The 24,221-nt window shown below is 41.7% G+C and overlaps 2 protein-coding genes across 4 annotated transcripts; one reads left to right on the forward strand and one right to left on the reverse strand.

The window, feature by feature from the left end:
* The first annotated feature begins 6,179 nt into the window (after positions 1-6,179).
* LOC118414981 (protein adenylyltransferase Fic-like) lies at positions 6,180-9,507 on the forward strand. 3 transcript variants are annotated; one of them, XM_035819349.1, is made up of 3 exons: positions 6,180-6,267; positions 7,721-7,779; positions 8,382-9,507. In XM_035819349.1, the coding sequence occupies exons 2-3, from the start codon at positions 7,777-7,779 to the stop codon at positions 9,291-9,293; spliced, it is 915 nt and encodes a 304-aa protein (XP_035675242.1). In that variant the 5' UTR covers positions 6,180-6,267; positions 7,721-7,776; the 3' UTR covers positions 9,294-9,507. The 3 variants fall into 3 exon arrangements, with proteins under 3 accessions (XP_035675242.1, XP_035675241.1, XP_035675240.1); XM_035819348.1 differs by lacking the exon at positions 6,180-6,267 and adding an exon at positions 6,288-6,407; XM_035819347.1 differs by lacking the exon at positions 6,180-6,267 and adding an exon at positions 6,538-6,702.
* Positions 9,508-10,925: 1,418 nt separating this feature from the next.
* Positions 10,926-21,731, reverse strand: LOC118414896 (polyunsaturated fatty acid lipoxygenase ALOX15B-like). The gene is made up of 18 exons (XM_035819188.1): positions 21,517-21,731; positions 20,881-21,044; positions 20,296-20,465; positions 19,772-19,908; positions 17,806-17,850; positions 17,484-17,606; positions 17,225-17,322; positions 16,878-17,019; positions 16,293-16,388; positions 15,977-16,073; positions 15,559-15,676; positions 15,096-15,188; positions 14,455-14,515; positions 13,969-14,083; positions 13,249-13,337; positions 12,441-12,614; positions 11,885-12,045; positions 10,926-11,087 (listed from the first exon to the last, which is right to left on the reverse strand). The coding sequence occupies exons 1-18, from the start codon at positions 21,598-21,600 to the stop codon at positions 10,970-10,972; spliced, it is 2,085 nt and encodes a 694-aa protein (XP_035675081.1). The 5' UTR covers positions 21,601-21,731; the 3' UTR covers positions 10,926-10,969.
* Positions 21,732-24,221: the final 2,490 nt, after the last annotated feature.

The following is a 24,221-nucleotide window of genomic DNA, read 5'->3' on the forward strand; positions in this document are numbered from 1 at the left end:
GATCGGACTTAGGAAATTCAAAGAAAAAGGGGGTTACTTTCAACACTTGAAAAATGAAGGAAAACCCTTAAGGAAGAAGGGTAGAAAATGATTTGAGTACCCAAAATTAGGTGTAACTTTTTACATATGAAGGAAGGCTCACCTGGGGGATTAACCGCTAACCGTTAAGCGAGCCCCTCAGTAACCGCAAAAAAGCGACCCCATACGATCGGACTTAGGAAATTTCAAAGAAAATGTGCGTTACTTTCAACACTGAAAAATGATAGTAAAACCCCTAAGAAGAAGGTAGAAAGTGATTTGAGTACCCAAAATTACGTTGTAACTTTTCTACATACGAATGAAGGCTCACCTGGGGGATAACCGCTAACCGCTAAGCGAACCCTTCCGTAACCGCAAAAAAGCGACCCCATACGATCGGACTTAGGAAATTTCAAAGAAAATGTGCGTTACTTTCAACACTTGCAAATGATAGTAAAACCCCTAAGAAGAAGGTAGAAAGTGATTTGAGTACCCAAAATTACGTTGTAACTTTTCTACATACGAATGAAGGATCACCTGGGGGATAACCGCTAACCGCTAAGCGAACCCTTCCGTAACCGCAAAAAAGCGATATACTCTTTTTCTTCATTTCTGCGCGTCACATTATATTTTCCAGTCATTATCTTGACAATCCCGCCCCGCCTGTCAGGTGACCCAGGCTGTAATTGGCTGATTTCGCATAAGGTAGGAGAACACAGTTTTTCGCCTATGGGGATTTACATTGTTAAAGACCCCGAAGTGAGGAGGTTCGACGCCTCAAATTTATATAGCAGGGTGCAAAAGTAATCAACAAGAATTGAATATGTTGGAGTTCAGGGCAGAATGTACAAAATTTGTGAAAATGAGTTTAAGTTTGCCAGAAAGAACACTTTGAAATGACCCCCAGCGGAGGTCACCATACTGCAGCCGACACACGGAAGTAGCGGGATCGGGAACAGGATTCGTGCGCGAAATTCTACCCTGCCAAAACAAACATCGTAACCTAAGTCATACAGCCTCAAAACTTACGCATTCCTCTGCTATCCACCACAGTTTCCGACTCGCTGGCGTGCACAGAAAAGTTTCTATGGCTTTTCAAGAACCGCGACGTACTATTTTGTGCCCGACCTACTTTTGTCCACGGGGGTCGCCCTTAAATACTGTGTTATGCGACCACAATGTGCACATATCTTCTTGCTATGTTATTCTTTGGCGATAATCACTCATTTTAACTGCCTGTTTTTTTACGCACATTTCTGTCGATCATTTCCTTAAAGGGGCATTCCAGTCAAGAAGCGTTATTTTCTGATAGCTGATATTTTTTTGGATGGAAAATATTCTTTTCTAAATCCAAGAACCCCCGTACGGACCCCCTTCTAATGTACTGTGCCGTACATTTATATGATTTTGCGACTTTCGTCACACTTTCTAGCTAACGGTAGTCGGGATACGCTTGACAAAGCAGTCAAGTAAGTATGACACATTTAGGGAGATACAAAAATAGTTTGAAGACCATATCATCTCATCTTGAGATGGGGGAATTCGAATTTGGCCACTTATAAGTAGCCTGGTATCCAGCCGTAATATAGCTCGGATCCCGAGTCTCTTCTGTCCTCTTCGCAATTACGTCTGGATACCAGGCTAACTTATAAGGAGTTAAAAGTCGGTCAACGTAAACGGCGGCACCAAAACTGCTTGTGTGACCCACGCTGGGCACACTTTCCCGCTAACGGTAGAGTCGCTTTAGCTAACGAAAGTGGTGGAGTGATGATTATCGGACATTTAGGAAGGTACCCAAAACGTTTGAAGCCTAGCGACTCTTGGAATACAGAGATTTGGTCACTTTCATGGACCATTCTGCATTAAAAAGGCTACTTTTATACATGGACAAATTACTACAGAATGACCCACACATGTTCTGATGACGTTTGTGCACACACAGTCTACCCAAAAGTTGATCCTAAAACGTATCGAAATTTGTACTAGTACTAACCGGTATATGTTCCCATCCTCCCCTACCACCGCACGATGCATTGGAAGTGGAATTCCTCAGTGGAATTCAAGAACGGCGTTTGTTACAATGTTTTCCCTGCGTTTAAGCCTCAACTTGTGGTAAAGTCGACCAGACAAACTTCATTCAAACATAATCATTTATTCTCTGAGGAATTATAATACTCGCTTTAACCTTCTTCAGCGCAAATACAGAAAGGTATGAAAAGTTGTAGGAAAAAATCATCAAGGCGTCTTGAAGGCAATCTTTACAGATCGGACAAGCGACCGCTATCAGGAGGTAGTCGTCTCTGTCAGTGACATTGCCATTCTTTCTTAATGATGGGAATGACAACAATCTTAAGCAGCCTAGGTGGAAAAAGCCCAAACATCGGCTCCCGATCCTCCAGCCTTGTCGTGGTGTGAGGGCCCGAATGTACCAATTTCCTTGTCCTGGGGTAGGTGGCAAGTTCCTACTCTGTAACCTCGAATGAGGGGGTGGAAATTGGGTAGTCGCCAAATGGAGGATCCAACTCCGCCGTTGCCGGTGTCCCAAGCCCGGATGTGAAAGAGAGAAGGTTGTGCGCTGGGTCAGCATCCCGCCACGTGAAAGTTGCAGTGCTACTGAAACGCTGACGAACTTAGAAAGTTATTCTTCTTCGGGCGTGGAACTGAGGACTGGGGCAGAACCCCACATGACGAGTGGAAATGAAAGCCGAGAGGAAGTTTCCGTTCTGAGGGAGTCCTTGGCAACACCCCAACAACTACTTAGAATTGCAGCCTGGAATGTGCGAACCATGTACGAGACAGGCAAAATACTACAAGTCGTAAAAGAGATGGAGAGGTACAGGTTGAGTATCCTTGGTGTAAGCGAAATGAGATGGACAGACTCAGGCATGATAACGCTCAACTCAGGTCAAACAGTCTGTTACTCAGGTAAGACAGATGGTCAACACCAGGAAGGCGTAGGCATTATCATGGACAAAGAGGCAAGGAAAAGCCTGCTAGGATGGGAACCAGTTAGTCCGCGTATCATAAGAGCGAGGTTTTATTCAAGATACATTAAGACAACCATTATTCAATGTTACGCGCCAACCGAACAGGCAACGGAAGAGGACAAAGATCTCTTCTACAGCAGCCTTCAGGACCAGATAGACCAAACTCCACGGCACGACATTCTCATCCTGATGGGGGATTTCAACGCCAAAGTCGGTACAGATAATGTAGGTTACGAAGCCTGCATGGGAAAAGAAGGTGTCGGTGAGAGGAACGACAATGGTCAAAGACTGGTAGATGTATGCATGGAGAATGGTCTTGTCATCGGGGGCACAATCTTTAAACACAAGAACATCCACAAGCTGTCTTGGGTATCCCCAGATGGGAGAACGAGTAACCAGATTGATCACATATGTATCAATCGAAAGTGGAGGAAGTCCTTGAGAGACGTCAAGGCCATTAGAGGTGCTGATGCAAGCAGCGATCACCACCTGATGTTGTGCAAACTACAACTGAAACTTAGGAAGGCAAGCAAGGGCAAGAATGATCCACTCTTCGACTCTGGGAAGCTCAAAGACCTAGCGGTAAAGGAACAGTTCACCGTGGAGCTCAAGAATAGGTTTCAGGTACTCGAGGACATACCGGTTGATGACATAAATGCCAGATGTGAGGGTATACACAAAGTCTTTACAGATACCAGTAAGGCAGTACTAGGATACCGTAAACGAGAGAGGAAGGAGTGGCTATCAGAGACCACTTGGAACCTGGTACAAGAAAGGAAGACAGCTAAGCAACACATGTTGAATGGAAGCGAGAGACAGAGGGCTGCAGCAGCCAAGACCTACCAAGCAAAGAACAAAGAAGTGAAAAGAAGTGCCAGAAGAGACAAACGTGTGTATATGGATAGCTTAGCAACTGAGGCACAACAAGCAGCAGAGAAGGGTGATACTAGGACCGTGTATAAAATCACTAAACAGCTATCAGGAGATCTCAAAAACAGGGCCGCAGCAGTAAAAGACAAGAACGGGAAAGTACTCATGGAGGGAAAAGACCAGTTGGACAGATGGGCAGAACACTTCAGAGAAACATTAAACAGACCTCCCCCCGAGTCCGAAGGGACCATCGAGGATATGGGGTTTAACATAGAGATGAAACGTGGTCCTATCACACTTCAGGAGATTGTAAATGCCATAAAAGAAACGAAGGCAAACAGAGCCCCAGGTGAAGATAGAGTAACAGCTGACATGCTGAAAGTAGACCCAGTAGCAACTGCCAGAGGTCTAATAACACTCTTTAACCAAGTCTGGTACGAAGAAACGGTACCAGAAGCTTGGAAAAGAGGGATAATAGTAAAACTGCCAAAGAAGGGTGATCTATCGGTTTGTGGAAATTGGAGAGGTATTAATCTCCTGTCAGTTACAGGTAAGATCTTTTGTCGAGTCCTACTACAGCGTACAAGACGCTCCATTGACAAGATACTGAGAGAGGAACAGGCCGGATTTAGAAGTGGCAGGGGATGTACAGACCAGATTTTTGTCCTACGCACCATCGTTGAGCAGTCTCTAGAATGGAACTCTTCTCTTTACATTAATTTTATTGATTTTGAGAAGGCATTTGACAGTATACACCACCCTTCTTTATGGAAAATACTTCAAGCATACGGATTTCCATTTAAATTCATAAACATCTTAAAAGACATGTATGCTGACAACCAGTGTTGCGTCCGTCATGACGGCCAGCACAGCGAGTGGTTCCACGTAAAGACAGGAGTCAGACAGGGATGTGTGGTCTCACCTACTCTCTTCCTTGTCGTCATCGACTGGGTGATGAGAAGAGCTACTGCAGGACATCCAAGAGGGATTGTCTGGGGTCTCACATCCAGATTGGAAGACTGCGACTTCGCAGACGACATAGCTCTACTGTCACACGCGCAAAGAGACATACAAGAGAAAACAAACAACGTGGACCAACAAGCAAGTAGTGTGGGCCTCAAGACACACCAAGATAAGACCAAGATATTAAAAGTAAAGAGCAAAAGTACAGTAAAGACGACCATTCGTGGACAGGACTTAGAGGAAGTACAGGACTTTAAGTATCTTGGTAGCTACATCTCATCTGACAGCAACATAGAGAAGGAAGTCTCCACCAGAATTGGGATGGCAGCACAAGCCTTCAATAAGCTGAGAAACATCTGGAAAGCATCGACCTTGAAGCAAAAGACCAAGCTGAGGATATACAGATCAAACGTCCGTTCAGTCCTTCTATATGCAGCAGAAACTTGGAGAACAAATAAAAAGATCGAGCAGCGCATTAGGGGTTTTGAAAGTAGATGCCTCAGGAGAATCCTGAAAATACGTTGGGAGCAAAGAGTCTCCAACAAGGAGGTTGCCGAACGTACAGGAATTCACAACATCGTTGAGGAAATAAAACGCAGACGTTGGAAGTGGTTGGGGCACGTGCTGCGTATGCACAAAAACAGACACCCTTATGTCGCCCTCAAATGGACTCCTCAAGGGAAGCGAAGCAGAGGCAGGCCTCTAGGGACCTGGAGAAGGACGGTTGAAGGGGAGATGAAGGCAGCACGTAAGACCTGGCATGAAGTTAGATGGATGGCCCAAGATAGGAAGGACTGGAAGAAGTTCGTCAGTGCCTTATGCTCCACCAAAGGGAGCGAAGAGGATTAGGTAGGTAGGTAGGTTAACCTTCTTCAGCGCAAATACAGAAAGGTATGAAAAGTTGTAGGAAAAAATCATCAAGGCGTCTTGAAGGCAATCTTTACAGATCGGACAAGCGACCGCTATCAGGAGGTAGTCGTCTCTGTCAGTGACATTGCCATTCTTTCTTAATGATGGGAATGACAACAATCTTAAGCAGCCTAGGTGGAACATAACCATATCGGAGCACGGCACGGCAGAAAACAATCATGACAACAAGACTGAGGCAGCCTGCATACCACAGGTGCTCCGCTAATGTAATCAGCATCACATGCATCACCATTGGATAGCGCATTAATTGCGTCACACGGTCACATACATCGCCAGTAGAAACGGCTTACCTGGTTGAGAGTTGTTACCTGACTGAACTGTAACGCATGTGTTATCATCAACGTTAACGGCACATTACTCAGATAACTTTATTGATATTTATTGTAACGAGGAAGCCACTCACCTCAGATATATTTGTGCAGCACCAGACGGCCAGTGGCGCCTTATCATGAAGATTCTTGTTCAAATTTCCATTGAAATGACGAAAATCCTGGTGACGGTACGTTCCCTTTGTTGTAAAAGACAACCAGATATATATCATAAGTCCACAACAGGCGCCACCTTCCTCTACTGCAAGTGGTCTCCAATTGTATGAAGCTCAGTGGGAGATATGAAGCTACCTCAGTGGGAGAGCAAGAGGTAATATCAAGGAGGTTGAATTCAATCTCCAGTCAGTCTGTCCTTGGTAATATCCAACAACCCACGCAACGCTTCTACCTGAATTTCAGTGGACTATCCCAATGACCCGTACGACCTCTCGGGCGCCATATTTGATTTTTTTTCTCGGCGCCAAAACACAGATTTTACCGGGATGGGATTTTCCGTGAGTTATCATTAAATATCGATGTCACTACACCATTTAAAATAACGCGGTCGTCTCCGGCAACATTTTCGTTGCATGCGGCCCGAACTAGGGGTGGTCGCGGTCTGAAGCGTAAGTATACAGCGTTTAAGTCACCTTCGCTTGTGTCTAGCCAAGGACAAGGTTGAATTCAACGTTGACTAGTAACGTTACTCCTTCCTTGGTCTAACTATGGGGGAAAATAATTTTCGGGACCGCAAAAAAAAAAAAAAAAAAAACGTCGTTTTTAGGCGATGGACGTCTTGTGCAAGTGATCGTTAGACCAAGACCGACTGTATTTACGTATCAACTTAGATTATCTTGTAACAAGTTTCTGTATGTTTTATTTTCAAATCAGAAATAAAAGAGGGTCTGCATGGGGAGTCCCGACGATTTACGCTGAATTCAGAAGAACCCCCTACGTAGTACGCTAAATTTCAATGGTCGCCTCGCTACGAATTACGTAGATAAGATGGTTGTCCAGGGCTCAAAATCATGTTGTAACAACATGTATATACAAGTTTGTGCATGTAAAATTGGTGTGGTGCAAGTCTTTAGAACAAACTAATTCCACTGCACTATTCAGTACCTGTACCTCAGCGTTAGATATAATTTTGTTACCTTTGCCAAGAACTGAAGACGGTTATATTTTGGGTAGCGTGTGTATGTGTGTAACGTTATGTATGTGTGTATGTGTGTAGAACACCGGCATAACTGGAGAACGCCTGGATGGATTGTATTGATATTTGGTATGTGTAGCGGTATAGATTTGGGCACCCTAGCGGCTTGTTTTGGAACTGCAGGGCAGGTTTAGCGTTAGACTTTGAAAGGGATTAACTCAAGAAGGGATTGGCGGATTTCATGATTTTTGGTATGTAGATAGCTGAAGTGATGCTTCATATAATTACATATTAATTATGCAAATTTGAATCTTATTTGCATAATTAGTTAGAAAATCGCTGCCTATGCCTTACGGAAAAGAGCATACAGACCCTCATAAAAATTGTATGCATTAGTAGTATGCATTTATGCTTTATGAAACCCCTTGCCTTGCCTGAAAAGCTGAGCCTGATGCCAACTTTCATCCTTATTCCTTTTGTCCTGCTTATAGGTTGGTGAGGACAAAAGTTTGGAAGAGACTGCTAATTATGGGATAATCAACTCAATATGGTAAGTATCATACATACTTTATAGCTCACATGAGGTTAGACAGACCTATAAATTATGACAAGGTACAAAATGTACCTTTATTTACACCCAGAAATATGACAGCTTGGATTACAGAGTAGATTTTCTGTGCCCAGTAATTCATATAATGTTATGATGTAATGGTTATCGTTAACATGTAACGTTATATTAGACAACATAAGAAAATTAGAAGTAATGTTATAACTATAACACTTAAAGTCATACACATACATGTGTACTCAAATCATGATTTTATGGTAATGATATTTCTAACTATATCATGCATAATGATACATTTTGTATGTTCCTAGTCGGGCAGTCCACAGATCTACAATACTACAGATCTACAATCATTGTACAAACAGATGATCTGTTATGTGTAAAATTGTCACATCAAAGAAAACATTGGGACACTCTGCATTTGCATACACGCGGCATGGGTTTCGTTGAGTCAAAGTGTTCTGCGGGTGTTCTCTGGTTCCACTCTCTCCATCATACAAACGAACTGACATGTCCTTATATTTGAAAAATTTCATAGTGGGCATTTCACATTTCCTACATTGACAGTGTTTTTTTTTGCACAGCATTGCATTTTGAATTCAACAATTGAATGGGAGCCTGCAGTTCCTGGTTGGGCAAGAGAGCCAGGCGTACTGCAAGAAATTCAGTCCTGCTGCACTGACAACCTTCATCAGTACAAGAAACTAGCATCTAACACAAAGATGAAAAGGTACATGGAATCTTCTTTCCAGGCTGATATGTTGGCAGGATTTATCTATGACTCGAACGAATTTGAAGATGCGGGACTCGACAAGGTTGAGACACGTAATGTGGTCCTTTCACTGCATAACTCAATGGTTTCTCTAGAAGAAAAGGCAAAGCATCTTGGTAATAAGAGCATACAGCACCTGGAGGTGGTTAATCATTACATGACAGTAAACCAGGCTTTCAGCAGTATCCAGCACCCGTTAACTGTGCAAAGCCTGTTACAACTTCACAAGACACTGATGAACGGACTTGACAACACAGCAGGACAAATACGAAATGAGGAAGTGCATGCTGGAGATGGGCACTCCTATCCCAGTGCTTATCTTGTTCCAGAAACTTTAACAACAATACTGAATCAGTTCAATAACCTCTACAGCAGGACTGATGTATCCATGTATACTAAAGCAGCATTTCTCAAGTTCAAGTTTGTACAGTTACACCCGTTCATGGATGGCAATGGGCGATTGTCACGAATCCTAATGAACTGGGTGCTGCACCTGCAGGGGTTACCTTTTGTTGTTTCAATCACTAACAATGGTCACAAGAAGGCAAAGGGCCACTACATGCAGGCTTTGAAAAATGCCGATAAAAATAGGGCTAAAGGGCATGTGGCATTTTTGATACAGTACTGCACACGAAACAACTGGAAACTCTTCCAGTCAAAAGTAGAAAAATCTACCCCTGAGGACAATGAAATTGATGAGCTTTTTATCTCTAAAGCTATTTAGAATGCGGATTCCTAAACCAAATGCAAACAGTTAGGAAACTCCACTTCGGTGACTTTATGTCAAATCTAGCCTGGATACCAGACCCTCATCTCAAAAATATCTATTGTGATCAGGGCTGCATATGCAGGTTAGTGCAGGTAAAATTGGAGCTGTGCAGGTATTTCTGGTGTCTACCTGCACCTAACCTGCACTGGTCCATGTACTGGGTTTTATACATAAATGTCCTATGATGTAGCTGTATATGGATTGTGATCAGCTGCATTGACTGTTTCCACGTATAAAGTATAAAAGAAAAAATAGCAATGGTTTTGAACAATTTTAGTATGATTCATACTTCCTAAATTCAGAGTGGTGCAGGTAAAATTTGTCTGGTGTAGGTAATTTTCAATGTCACCCACACCAGTGCAGGTATGCAGAAAAAAAAAAGATTTGGATCCCTGGCGATAGATATTTTTGAAATTGAGCTTGGGTCTGGTATCCAGGCTATGTCAAGCAGCCAAGAACATTAAATCCAACATTTTGGAGAAAAGTTGACAACGAGCCTGTCCATGTACTAGTAGCAGTGCAGTAGCAGATAAAAAAATAAATCTCAAGATGGCCTGAACCTCTGAAAAGTGGGCTGACTACAACTTGACGGAGTCAGCAATGAACATTTGGAAATGACCAATGACCTCTCTGTATGTTCAGCAAAGCAATACCTCCAAGTCACCTGATATGTACTATGAGATAATGAGGTATTACTATTTATGCACGTAAGAAACCGTTTATAAATGTAATTTATGGAATATTCCAGCTCAACAATACAACATAGAACCATACTTTAATTGATAGATTGATCTTGAAGTAGACAATACAAATATGAAAATTGTACATATAGAACATTTGTCAGTTATGGTATAGGAGACGAGCAACATGCCATTTTGGTCGTTTTCCATGATATGATATTCAATTGGTCACTATAATACAATTGTTATATACACAAGTTTACAAGTTGAGTTAAAACATAGCTATTTTTGGTATCAGAAAACATCAAGCACTTGATCTAATCTATTCGCTACCAGACAAATTCTTGACACAGTTCTCAATATATAGATGTTTCCTTATTGATTGATAGTCAATTATCTTGTCTTGTGTATATTTAGCCTTGCGAGAAATGAAGATCAAGCAAATCATTTGGTAACCTAAAATGTTAACCTACAAACCTTGTTTGTAGGGCAAGTTTGTATGTCTGAAAACTTAAAACAAACTAAAAGGGCGAAGGGTTTGGGCACTCGCCAAATATAAAATCTACTAGTAATGGCAGCTTTGTCAAGGTTGTTAGATTTGTTATGTCTATGTTTTGTAAATCTATGCTTAATGCATTAGTTGGAATTCTTTTCATGTTTGCCACCTAAGTTGATTTATCTACTTTTTCAAAGGGCCGTAAATTTATAAGCCTTCTAGCTTCAGACCGCCTTTGTACAGTTGTGTTACTATGTTGTATTTTTTTATGTATCATGATATTTGTTTATGCACAACAAACAATAAAGTAATATTGCAACATCAATCTCATTGCTTACAAGGCACAGGTCAATCTGCAATATCTCCTAGATTTTTGCTATATACTATCTTATTAGGCATGATTGAGTTGATTTAAAGCTTCTTTATAATTTGCGGGCATAATACGGTCACATTTTCTAGATGCTGATAGCGTTTGGAATGAGCTTTGGATCTAAGTAGTCGTACGGCTGGAAACGTTGCATTTGGTTTTCACGTTCGATTTTGCTTCCGACAACCGCTAAATCCTGCTTGAACCTGTAAAAGACAGTTTATTTTATTAAAACTAAGTCTGTCAAAGGTCTATTCAACAGTTAAAAAGGAGTAAAAATATGATAATTTACAACAATTGATTCAACCTTCCCTTTACATTACAGGGCAGCTATGTTACTTAAAGCGCTCATGTCACCGATATCGCTGACACAAACTAAATGTTACGGATTACGAGCAAAAATTCTACGTATCATACATTGAAAATAGATGTTGTACAAGATACGCACTCTTTTGATATCAGACATGGAATACTACACATCATACTACCAGTTACAACAAACATACGTGACACAACAAAGATACCTTATACCATTATCTATAGATATAAGGTTACAGTACAAGATACATAATTTTTATCGTATAAAGGGTAAAAATGTTTGCATCAGTCAAAAAAAGCCTTATGTATGAATCGAACAAACCAAAAACAATAAAACTGCAGGGCTCAAAATACTTTTTCCTGCATACCTGCACTGGTGCAGGTAACATTGAAAGTAACCAAATTTTACCTGCACCACTCTGAATTTAGGAAGTATGGATTGTACTAAAATTGTTCAGGAACCATTGCTATTTTTTCTTCTATACTTTATAAGTGGTAACAGTCAATGCGGCTAATAAAAACCCATATACACTTACATTGTAAGACATTTATGTATAAACCACAGTACATGCACGTTAGCTGCAGGAAGACACCAGAAATACCTGCACAGCTCCAATTTTACCTGCACTAACCTGCATATTATGCAGATGGTATTTCGAGCCCTGAACTGTAAAACACTGGGTACCTCTGAACGGCCTGCAGCACTTTGGGACCTTGTAGGTATGACACCAAGAAGTCTCCCAAAGGCTTTGTTGCCCGCTCACTGAGGAGGTCACCCAATAGGCCGATCTCAACGGTTTTCCTCTTCCCAGGCAGGGCATCCAGGACGTCCTGTTCTGTGATGTTCTGTGGAAACACACAATAACTTTATACATTTAGATGTGTTCAATCATACGTGTACATACTATAAGAATGAATTCATTAATATTGATATTGGTAGAAAAAAATTGTGACAGAATCGCAACCTCCTAATAATTATGTTTCCGAAGGAAACATAGTGTTTTTGTTGGCCTACTGGCCTGTTCTTCTTGTTCTTGTTCTTGTTCTTCTTGCGCCTTACACTCTGATCGTGGGTTACGTCGAAAATCTATGCTTTTCATTCACTTTGCCATGCCTGTTTTAATTTTTTATATAATATTTTTAATATTTTGATAATATAAGACAGACTTCTGAGCTCCTATTAATGCTGTTGTGGATGTAATTTGGTAGTGTAACAAATGCAGGCTACGTAACGTGATGACCTTATTTGTGGGTGGGTTCCCCTCTAAGAGGAGCGGCATGTTAGGTACGAAGGCGTACTGGTCGTACTGCATGAAGTTGACGGCTGCGTGCTGAACACTGCTGGTGAAGATGACGGAGGTGACTGTCTGGATCAGCTGATCAAGGGTAGAGAATTCTCCATTTCCAGGAACTCCCTGAGCGTGATTAGGTAAGAAGAGATAAATCATAGAAAAAGTATGGAAACTTCACTCAAAAGATTTTTGACCAGTCCTTTAGTTGGTCTTGTTCGCACCTGAGGACATGCTCCGTAAATATCACTCTCCAGAAGTGTGACATGAGCACCGGGCTTAAAGGTTGTTGTAAGTGTGTAGCGGCCCCCGTCCCTATTTAATGAAGGGTGGGCGGACCGTGATGTATATGTATTGAGTTCTTTTACACCATTTTCAATTATACATTACCATGATGAAATCGCCTCATTTCATTTACTGTAATAGACCGATCCTAAAGCCCCAACCACCTCCTATGTTAAAAAGTAGAAATGCACAATAGCACTAAAACAAGATACACAAGTCTTAATCAACGCAGTATTGTTCAGTATCAAAGTCTGGGCTATGAAATGAAAGCATCATTTTCATACTCAACAGAATGTTGCATCTATACAAGCCTGATGATTTTCCTGTCACTGGGCATCATTCACAGATAATGTCCCATACATTAGTAAAGTGTAATTATAACGGAATGCCACGTGAATGAATGAATCATAACTCTTGTCAATTAGTTTCTTCACAAAACATTGAGCATTAGAACGTTTATGAGGCTAAAAATTACCTGTATAGCAACATTCCCGTCGGACGGAGAGGCGAGGGCTCTGGCCCAGGCCTGTACCTCCTTGTCTTCCCTCAGCTTGGCAGAGTTGTCTAAGAAAAACAAGACGATATAACTCAAAACTCAGAAGTTTTGTTTATGTTTACATCTCGTAAAATTCATTATGTAGTAGCCTGACTAATTCGCGCTCCTAGCGGCCGGCCCGACACTTACAGCCCATAGCACCGAGATATTGTGTAAACGCAGACTAATGATATAGTAGATATATTTGATGCTTGCCATGAGCAAGCTAGAAATAATGCCTTTATACCATATTGTTGCATGGAGTCGTAAAACAAGAAAAACCGTCAGGAAGCTCCAAATTGACGTTTGCCTTCGTGCTCACATACTTAAAATATCCGAGTGACTGAAAGCTCATCTGCTGAAGATGACGTCAGCAGCAAATCGTTGGATGGCAGGTTCCTTCTTCCCGCCATCTACGATTCACTGCTGACGTCATCTTCGGACTTCTGGAACGTCAGTGAAGCGAATCGTACATCTGAAGAAGGTCGACGAGTTTGACCAAAAATTATGATGAGTTCCTTTCTTTGTGTTGGACCAAAGCTTACACCTTACAGATCATATAATAACTTCTTGAGTTTGTCGGCGAAAATTATTATGTGGAAATGCGCATGAAGACATGCGACACACACAAATGGAGACACTACAAATATGCATACTTACTACCATCATCGTAGAAGATCTTAACGACGCTGGTGACGTACTTGTGAACTACGTAGTACGACCGCAGAGCATCGTCACGGTAGTAGTACTTTGGCAGGGTTTTCTCATCATCTACCTGGAGATTTGCAGAAAAACATTTGTTTGAACGCGCGTTATCAAATTTAGTTGTGATGTTGATGAGCATTGGTCTATGGAGAATAAGATCGGCCTTGCAGTAAAAAAATGAATTGCACCGACTTTTTCCAACAATGTCAGGCTTAGTTTAGGATACAATATAAACTTATGATAGGAATGTAGTCTACATAAATCATCATATTAAAGCCCTCAGCTCAGCCATATGGTTTAAAACATGTACCGTCAGAAGACTCACAACACTTGCAGATGATTACAACAGCTTGAACTATGTAAGTGAAGATGAAATCAATAAGACAGGCACTAGGTTAATTACATGAAGCTTTTGTTTTAGTCGTTAAAAATTGTTCTCACCCCTCGATTTTTGAGATCTTCCGGAAGTGTTCCATCCACATCGAGGCGCCAGGTCTTCAGCCTGCACGATCGCGAGCAATCATAATCATAAATTTAGTGGGGAAAATACCAGCTTGAAATGTTATGCTAGATAATAGAACATTCTAAAGATGTTAAACAAACACCATGCCTGTACGCGGACGATGGATTGATTTATTTATTTCAGTTAAACAAACAAATGTTACTGTAAAATTTAAGTTCGCGGAGATTTAATTTCGTGGTAGCGGGAAAATGGACTTTTCGCGGTGGTTTTAATTTCGCGGTAGCACCATGCACTGTAGTCTCTTACTGCTATGGAATGGAAAAAAGTTCGCGGTATACGTAGTTTTAAATTCGCGGTGAAGCGGCCGCCGCGAAAACCGCGACGAACATTAAACCACCGCGAAAGTTTCTGCATTTACAGTAGTATTAAAGAAATGCCTTATTACCTTTATACAACCTTGAGAATTTGTTGTATGCGTTGTTGTAGTTATTTTTACTTATACTTTGTATGGCCCAAGTGCTATAGAACTAAATATGGGTGCCGCCGTAGGCACCATGCCTGGTGTGGGAGGGACTAAAATCTATGAACTTATTCCTTTATACCACGATTCGTGACTTACTTTTCTCTGAGGAGCGTAAAGGCGCCTTCCACGCCAATCTGTGTGACCAGATCCAGACCGCCACCTTTGCTGACCAGTGTCTCCAGCGCAAAACTATACAACAACAAGAAAAGTATCAACACCGGTATCTTTCATTGTAAATGTATTTTTTATCAAAACATGCTCCGATGGATAAAATGTATGTTGACATACTAATAATGACTCTTCTATGCAGCATACATTTATGATATGTTGATTACGCATGCTTTTATCAAAATAATATCATCCTACACAGAGCCTCGCCCGCGGCCTATAAAATAGGAATAAATATCAATATATGGATAATTCTTTATCATACCCCCCCAAATATGACGACATGCACCAAAAGATTACAAATTCAGAATTTTTAGGCTTGATACGGATTATTTTTAAAAAGTGGACACGCTGGGTGTGCTTGATTATTTGTTTTATCAGCCTATCTTACTTATTGATAGCAAAAAGGTAGATGAAGTGTGGCTCCATAAGACGGAGAATCGGGTGGGCCGGTGCAAGGTTCTGATAGGCCGTGAGTGCGAGTGCCTCTACCAGTAGATGGGTGAATCCTGGCCATGGGAAGAGCACAAAGGTACATTTTATTAAATCAAGAAACCTGCATGTGTACACATAATCCTACAGGTGCATGCACTCATGTGCCTGTGACGAATATGTTGTCCACCATGCTGGATACTTAAACCTTAAAGTTGCTACGTAAATGTTTAGGGTCATTGATATACGCAGGCACACAGGGTCCACTTTCAGCCTATTCAGTTGCAAAGGCCCTTTTTCTTTGATATTGCTTCACGGTGCCTTTGCTTGGTACAACAGCCTGAAGACGAAATAGATAGGTGTGCTGTCTATCTCACCCAGATGAGGCACGGCCTGGTGGTAGTTCCCATCTGCACAGTTGAACCACATCTTTGCCAACATCCAAGCGTAGGGCGGATCGTCCGGCAGGAATACCTATATGTTTAAGAAATTAAATTCCATAAGTAGGTTAAAGGTGCCCAAACAAAAAATAAGTACGTAATGAAGTGGCCATCTATGGATAAAATACAACAAGTACAGGGGCGCGTTTTGGAATTCACCTCGGCTATCCCAAATGAGATTCGGAGCTCGTCTGGGATAAATACACGTTTGGGATGCAACAAAGATTTTGGAATTTTGAAAAAGAATGCTCACCGGGTTTTGTTCTTGGTCATTAGGATACAACTGGATGGCAACAGGAACCAGGTCGCCATAGTCGTTGACGAAGAACAGCCCATAGGGAGCACACATCTGCTGGATGAGAGTAAGCGTTTAGATGTAGAAATGGAATACTTCATCGTTGAAGAGATTCATTAGTCAGGTATGTGCACATTTGATAGAATTTTCATCTAGCAGTGACTACTTTTCAAAGGTAAACGCACGTACCTCCACCCAAGTCTCGACCTAGTTCTCGCAACTATTGCGAGCTCAAGAGAACTAGGTTCCTCCGTGAACAAGATGGACTGAGGGCCATCGAAAATTTGGAGGTACGTGCGTTTACCTTTGAAACGTAGTCACTGCTAGATGAAAATTGTATTAACGGAATACTACATAACATATATATACCTGAATAACATAACATACCTGTCCTTGGTGCTGAAGTTCATGTGTTATATCTAATCATTCATTTATTACATTTTCGGCCTACTTGCTGGCAACTTCAGCTCTGAACAGCCGCAGTAATGGACATAACTTCAGCTCTGAACAGCCGCAGTAATGGACATACTGTACAGATTAGACACGACTCACGGGTCTGTCTATCGCGAATGACGTAATCTTCATGACGGTGTGATCCACGATGTAAAGACGCTTTCTTTGCATGGCCGCATCCAAAGTCAGGCCTTGCAAGAAAGGTTCGACCATTGGCGCCGTTACACCGAAACTGTGGAATAAGTGGTTAAAATGAATGAAAAATGACTAAAATGACTAAAAACTGTCGATAAAACTGCACACGCTTGATCTAGCGCTACGACTTATTGAAATGCAAATAACGGTCACCAATATGGCGGTTAGTACCTGGCCGCTTCATTCATATAGAAGCATAGTGGCAAGTGATAGAAGGCGAGTTGAAAAAGCTCAATACTCACGCCTTTGGTATCTCCGTGCACAAGCGAATCGATGTAGGGTTGACTCCAGTGAGACGCTGAGCGCCGAAATTCTCATCCGTTTTCCAGTTGGCCTCTCCCTTCAATAATATAAAACTAATTTTAACAGTCAGAAATCATTGAGAAAAAGACGTGATGTTTCTTGAAAATAGGTACATTGTAGTAGATAAGTAGATAGGATGTGACAAATTATCATAATCTCGCGAGAGGGTCACATGATCGTCTCACGAGATTTCCTCACCCTCGGGATTCTGTCCTCTTCGAACACCTGGTTGATGCCCTCGAATGTTTCCCACCGCCCGTCGTCAATGAGGATCGGCAGATTCTTCACACCAAAAGTGATCCCCGTCGTGATCATAGATTTCTGTGATTGAGCACAAACAGATTAATGATTAACACATCAAATCAAATCAGATTTTTTTCAGTGAAGTTTTGAATAAACTTTTCAAAAACGAGGGCAATTAAATATAGACAGACCCACTTTCGGCTATTGTATAAAATATTGTATTAGGTTGATAGTACAATGTAGTAGAATGATTTAAACACACGTGTAAGTCTACTACCTTCTGTCGGGTTGAGAACTCGTCCTCCGGTGGTAGTTTGGCCAACTATATGCATGGAACATAATGAAAGCAAATCATATCAGTTTTCATGTATTATCATTTATCTATTATATTCTCCGTACATTTTTGTGGATGTTAAAAAAGTTTGTTGAAAAAAATTAAACAAATTTGACTATTTTCTGCTTGTACTCATCATTGATAAGTGTGTAATGAAAACATCATAAATATGTACTAATCCATTGTCAAGATATCAAGATTCAAAATCAATGAGACAAGCAATCCTGTAGTTTCAAGGATATTCGCTAGAGTGTCAAAACCAATTTTTCAAATAACTAATTCTTCAGACGGAAAGCTACCTGTTGCTGTAACATCGTCACCATAGTACGTTCAGACCTTAAGATACCATAACTGGAAGTTTTACTGCAGTACAGTGGGAAGCCGTTAGGAGACCGATTATCAAACATACCAAAATGTCACAATCCCTCAATAGCTTCTTAAGTTATGCTGTTGAACCACAAAGCCACAAACAAATATTAACTCTTTCTTTGGTGATCCTAAGCCATGCTCCCTAGGAATCCCCAAGCAACTGGATGGACAGTATGGCGGACAAATACTATAGTAAGCTGATGGTCACGTGATCAAACCCGGTGTGACAGCGATCTCGCCCCCCCCCCCCCCGGCGATCTCGCCCCCCCGAGGGGCGAGATCACTAGCGTTTTCGCCCCCCTTTAGCGTTTTCGCCCCCCCCCCCAAGAGCAGCTGGTTTATAATACTACATATTACAGGCGCGCTACCTGGCACTATACTGCACCTGGGGAGTAACGTATATGGTGTGTTACCTGGTACCTATATGGCACCTTATTACCGTACCGTAAGTTGTCATACCTCGAAAGTCGATACTATATCGTTCGGTGCAAACATGACATTGAAATGAAAAAGACAATTTTTGCAGCTGAGGTGGCATAAAAACAGTGCTATACTGCGAGCGTATAAATCAACACCGTCTATGGTACGGAATACGTCAGCTATATGTTTTCAATTTGTCACAGTGTTTTCTTTCTTGTGCTGGAAACATTTCCAAAGCACTAACAAAAACACACGTGAATAATAGTTTCTCATTATAAACACTATCTACGCGCAAGTTGATATAGCTGTTGCTAAATGCTACACAAACACTGGTAAAGTACCAGTCTTAAGAAACACGGGTAAATGCATCAGTTCCTAAATACTAGAAAAAACAGTCATGTTGGAGGTGAAGATATCCCTTGGCCAGGTGCATAATACCAAAATGTGCGTTATTCTATTTAATACCTAATATTTGCATAATTAATAAAGACATTACATAGTTTTTTTGTGGTCACTTCAAGGTAGAGACTTCATATTGGAGATATATAGGTTGCTTGAGGACAGGTGAATACAATGAAATACATCTTATGTCAAGACTAAGGTATATGCAATAATGGGAATACAAGGGACCCAACCCTCCTTGTCTGAAACAAGTTCAACTATCTTATTACGTTAATATTGATACTATGAATGGAGTTATGCATCAAACTCGTGTACTTATATCATTCTGAAACTGTATTTTGTGATTTATACCAATCAACTTCTAAAATGTCATGTAAACCCGTTTTTTTTGGGTGGGGGGGCGAAATCGCTAAAGGGGGGCGAGGTAGGGGGGCGAGATCACTAGCCGGGGAGGGCGAGATCGCTAGTGATTTCGCCCCGGGGGGGCGAGATCGCTAGTGATTTCGCCCCGGGGGGGGGGGGGGGGCCAAATCCCGGGGGGGGGCGAAATCCCTGTCACCCCGGCCCCATTATTGGCCGAAGCGAGATCACGGGGGGGGGCGAGATCGCTGTCACACCGGCTCCATTATTGGCCGAAGGCTCACGTGATCGAATCTCGCTTCCTTATTGGCCGAAAGGCTAACTTTGATTGACAGCCCGGAATGGTTTCTATTCACACCATGGGCAGCAGGCCTGGAGAAGGAGTGAAGGAGGCGTAACGTTTCTTCATCTCCTGCAGCTCTCTCTCACGGCTCACTGCGTGATGGTCGTACTGGGGGAGTATTGCACCGCCAGGGGGCACCCAGACTCGTTCACCTACAAATAACGACATACGACAATTTAAATCGCAATTTGAGAAGACAAAAACTTATAAAACAGAAGAGCACAAAACTAGGATAGTATTGAAACAAAAACCACACATGCCCGGAATTTCAAGGAAATTACAATTCCTGGAATCATACAAACTGCACTATTAGGCTTGCTCCCGGAGAGCGTCGCCAAAACAGAAGTTTGGAGCCCAAGGCTTATTTAATTAGGACCAATTGAAAGTTTTTTTTTTTACATAGACGCACAGGTTACATGGCTTTCGGCTGTATATTACCATCCAAATTTACTAATACAACCCATCACACCATGTTCCGGTCGGGACCGACACCGGGATCGAACCCCTTCCCTCAGATCCACGGATTTTGATCCACTGACCTGCCTTGATCCATCGGTTGACAGGGAAGTCGTACGTTTGTCCGTTGCGGTCTGGTTTAAGCTGCACGGAGAAGGACTGACAGAACCAGTTGTCGTGTGGGTGGCTGTCGTCTCGCCACACCTCCAAATCACGGATCGGCGGACGGACTGCAACGTCATCCACTTTGTACCTAAGGGAAGGTAAGGCAGCAATCATTGATAAACAGAGCTGAAGCAGGGTGCTTTTTTTGCTGATATCTAGTAGTAATGTAGTAGTGGTGATGCAATGCGGCTCGCCCTTTCAGCCAAGAACAGCTTATCAGCTGTACCCCTCTCGATAATTGTGTATGGTTATTTACGTTCATTACTCTGACGCATGAGGCTAAGCTACCATACAAAAGGAGTAATGCACCCCTTACATCACATGGCTCAACATTAGAATTTTTCTCTGCTATATGTTAAGGTTGGTCCCGCCCGCAAAGTGTTGCCCAAAACGAATTCCGTAAGGAATGTGTTCGAGGATTTAAAAAAAAAATATTTGACTTCCCAATCGCATTATTCTGAGGGATCCGTCCCTGCGGCGTCGCTAAAAACGACAGCACCTACTCCTGATAAGTGCCCTTTTCGAAGTCGTCCCACAGCAGGTCCAGGTGGATATCACGTGATTTCCTTCCTTCGCTGTCAATCAGGGCAATGAAGATATTTCCGTCCGTCCCACTGCCTCGGTAGTTCCCAGTTTTCGCTTTCACAAGGGCCGAGTCCACGCCACTCTAATGGTAGGACGCCCAAAACAGTTTAAAATATTGTGGAAATCCGTCGTCCTTTTGCTTCGTAATTCTCCTTGGAAGATTTTGACAAAAACGCCCCTGCAGTTCTGGGTAGGGGGCAAACTGATAGGGGGCCTAAACATGCACCACTTTATCCTTACATCACAAGCAACCTGCCACTAAAAAAATCAAGACCAAAGCATATGCAGGTCAAAAGATACAAAAATGGAAGTTCTGCTGCAGCACCCAGGTCACATACTAGGGGGGCCCAAATCCACTTTGACATTTGTCTTTCCAATACTTATACCAAATACATGTATCATCGTAATCTATCAAGAGATTCTTGAGTTATGCTGACTACAACATCCAGAAACACACACACGCACACCGAAAATATACATTCTGTATTCACAGAGGCGACGGATTTTGCACTCTAATATTAAACACATTGCAATTGGCATATGATTTATCTTACCTCTGTGTTTACATGTACCACACCCCCTGTACACTGCGCACCCATGGTTGCTAGGGCTGTTGCTTGGTTGGTCCTGTTGAACATAGATATCTATTGTTATGGCGTAATTATAAAGTCAGAGCATAACGGTACATATGGAATAAAACATGCACATGGATGTTGACAATACTTTGTTTCTTGTATATTGTATTGAAACAAACAAAGAAAGAAGGAAAGTAAATGATGACGGGAAATACTGCTACCTAAAAGGGCTATCTCACTGACCGGAGACACTCTGGACTCTGGAGGCACTGTTAATTTCGACAAACGTGCCTTCACCGTGCCTCCAACAAAATCCAACGTGTGGTCATTAAAATTATGAAGCTATATTGAAAATAAATGCGTCTATGTAGATTTGTAACTATTGCTCTTCAAATGTAAGGGAAGTACTTTTAGATAAGAAAATGATATTTCAATCTTGGTTAAAACGTTTTATCCAAAATACAGTTGACCTCCCCCACAAAGAGAACAATCCTACAAGAAAAGCCATGAAACCCACATATGATAAAATAAGTGGGTAGACTCGCTCATTAAACGAAGCTAGCTTAGATGATATATGTCAGGAATAGTTATGGACACTTTTTCCCTGAAATCATTGTATTTATCATTTCATCATTTCCATGTAATGTTAAACGGTTTCTGTCCCAAGAAATGATCGCGATCAAAGCGGATATTCAACTTATGGAAAGGTATATCTGTTGACATCCAATTGTTGTATAACCAAGGACATTATACATTTGTATATAGGGACATGATGTCCTTGGTATAATCAAGGAGCCTTTTTTTATAAAAGCTCCTTGGTATAATGAAACTGTGCTTGACAAGTGTGTAGTTATTAATTCGTGGGCTTCGCGAACAGATCTTGGAGCCCATTCAGAAACCGACCTGATTTTGCACATACCTAGAAGATCTGCTAGAATATATTTTTGTGACGAAGTCTGGGAATTTTCAGTGATACTGTATACATGCATACACAACAAGAAGTATTTATGTATAATGCAAAAATAAATACACAAGTACTAGTTCTAACAACGTATATCTGGTGTGTTTTGGTACGCACATGTATATAAACCTGTCATAATGATACGGAATTACGCCATTATATGTATCTTGATATCTAATTTAGCCGAGCAGAATAGGAATATCCTACCTCACCTTGTTCTTGTTCACAAACTTGGAATGTAATTAAACCCCTGTTTCAAAACATCGATGACTGTTGCGTCCCGCTGTTTGTTTTTCAATGTTTGACTCCTTCGTGTGCCCTATATATTCACTCACAACACAACAAATGAACAATTCTAGGGACACGGTCATTGTTGTGTCCTTCGCTTCCAAGGCAACGGCGTGTTTACATAAATTGCGCATGGTTGCCTTGGTCTAATTGGCCGCAGATTGGGCAACACCCAGTAGTATATAGTAGTCATGAATTATTCATTATAAGGAGCGGAGTCATACCAGGTGTTAGGGTCCTGTCCATGTACAAGGTTAAATATAGGACCCGTCCTGATGTGTACACACAGTCATATGTGTAATCAGCTATAATCGCCAAATAAACGACCGAATTAGCGAAGAGAATGAGATAGATTATGAGGTGGGTATAGGAACCGAGTATGCCCAATGACACCGTCACTCACCGAATGAAGGTGACCCATTAGCATTATTAAAAGTTTTATTATCATGTAGCCATTATCGTCTATCAAACTGACACATGAGTGTATGAGACAAGTCCTGCATGGCATATAATATTCCAACCTCAAACGCCTTGAAGTAAAAAATCCTAGATCCGAGATGAAAGTAACAGGCCCACTTCTAAGTGCTTCTAGTACACTTAGCTAGCGTGCTGGATCTACCATGTCTATGTAGAGAGCGTACAAGTGTGTCAAACTAGAGCTCAACGACACCATAACTCAAACCAAGAATAACTTTCATTGCTTATCGACTCCATTTCGATTTTCTTTGGTGTTGGAAATTAAAACATGTCTCCGCGGCCGAGCGGTTTAAGCAACCCCGCTTATTGGCCATCTGGATCCATTCCATGGGTCTGTTCGATCCCAGGGTCGGCCAGGCTCTTTGTAAGACTTGATTATTTAACACATTTATTTAGCCCTGGGTAGTTTTTTAGGACAGAAAACGTGATAGTTGGAAAAGTTATGATAACTTGGTTTTTAGCGGTTATTTCAATAATTGTCTATATACTAGTGAAATAATGGGATAAAGGGTTGCTATCACATTATTTCACTAAAATATACAGTCTTAACATCTCTTACTTGTAAGATAATGTGATAAGGGGTTGCTATCACATTATTTCACTAATAGATACAAGGAACGTTAAATGGAACCAACCGTTCTTACCTGGACTGACGAACTCTAGAGTTCTATATGACAAAAATAATTGTTCCCTCACATCCTGCAGTCAGAATGAACGCGGCAGGCTCGCAGAGACAAACTTGTTTCAGGTCAGTCCAAACTCACACACAAACCTAATCTCCAAGCAGATCTTACGGTGCCATAAGATAGTATCAAAGCTGGCCAAGGAGTGTAGCCGGCCAAGGGAGTCAAACGGGCACGAAGTTTGATACTATACATTACGCACCGTGGATCTGGTTGGAGATTAACACAAACCGCGAGAGATAGAGGAGTAACGTCCGCAACACCTACAGACTCAG

Source organism: Branchiostoma floridae, chromosome 4 (assembly GCF_000003815.2).
Source record: "Branchiostoma floridae strain S238N-H82 chromosome 4, Bfl_VNyyK, whole genome shotgun sequence".
In the NCBI taxonomy this organism is placed as follows: domain Eukaryota; kingdom Metazoa; phylum Chordata; class Leptocardii; order Amphioxiformes; family Branchiostomatidae; genus Branchiostoma; species Branchiostoma floridae.

Bases quoted from the DNA above. Each gene is read 5' to 3' on its own strand.
- LOC118414896 (XM_035819188.1), bottom strand. From the start codon at position 21,600: ATGTTCAACAGGACCAACCAAGCAACAGCCCTAGCAACCATGGGTGCG. The intron at 20,466-20,880 runs GTAGGTGCTGTC...ACCTTCCCTTAG, and splicing joins GAAAAGGGCACTTATCAGGA to GTACAAAGTGGATGACGTTG. The intron at 17,851-19,771 runs GTGTGAATAGAA...CCATGCATATAG, and splicing joins CTCCAGGCCTGCTGCCCATG to TTGGCCAAACTACCACCGGA.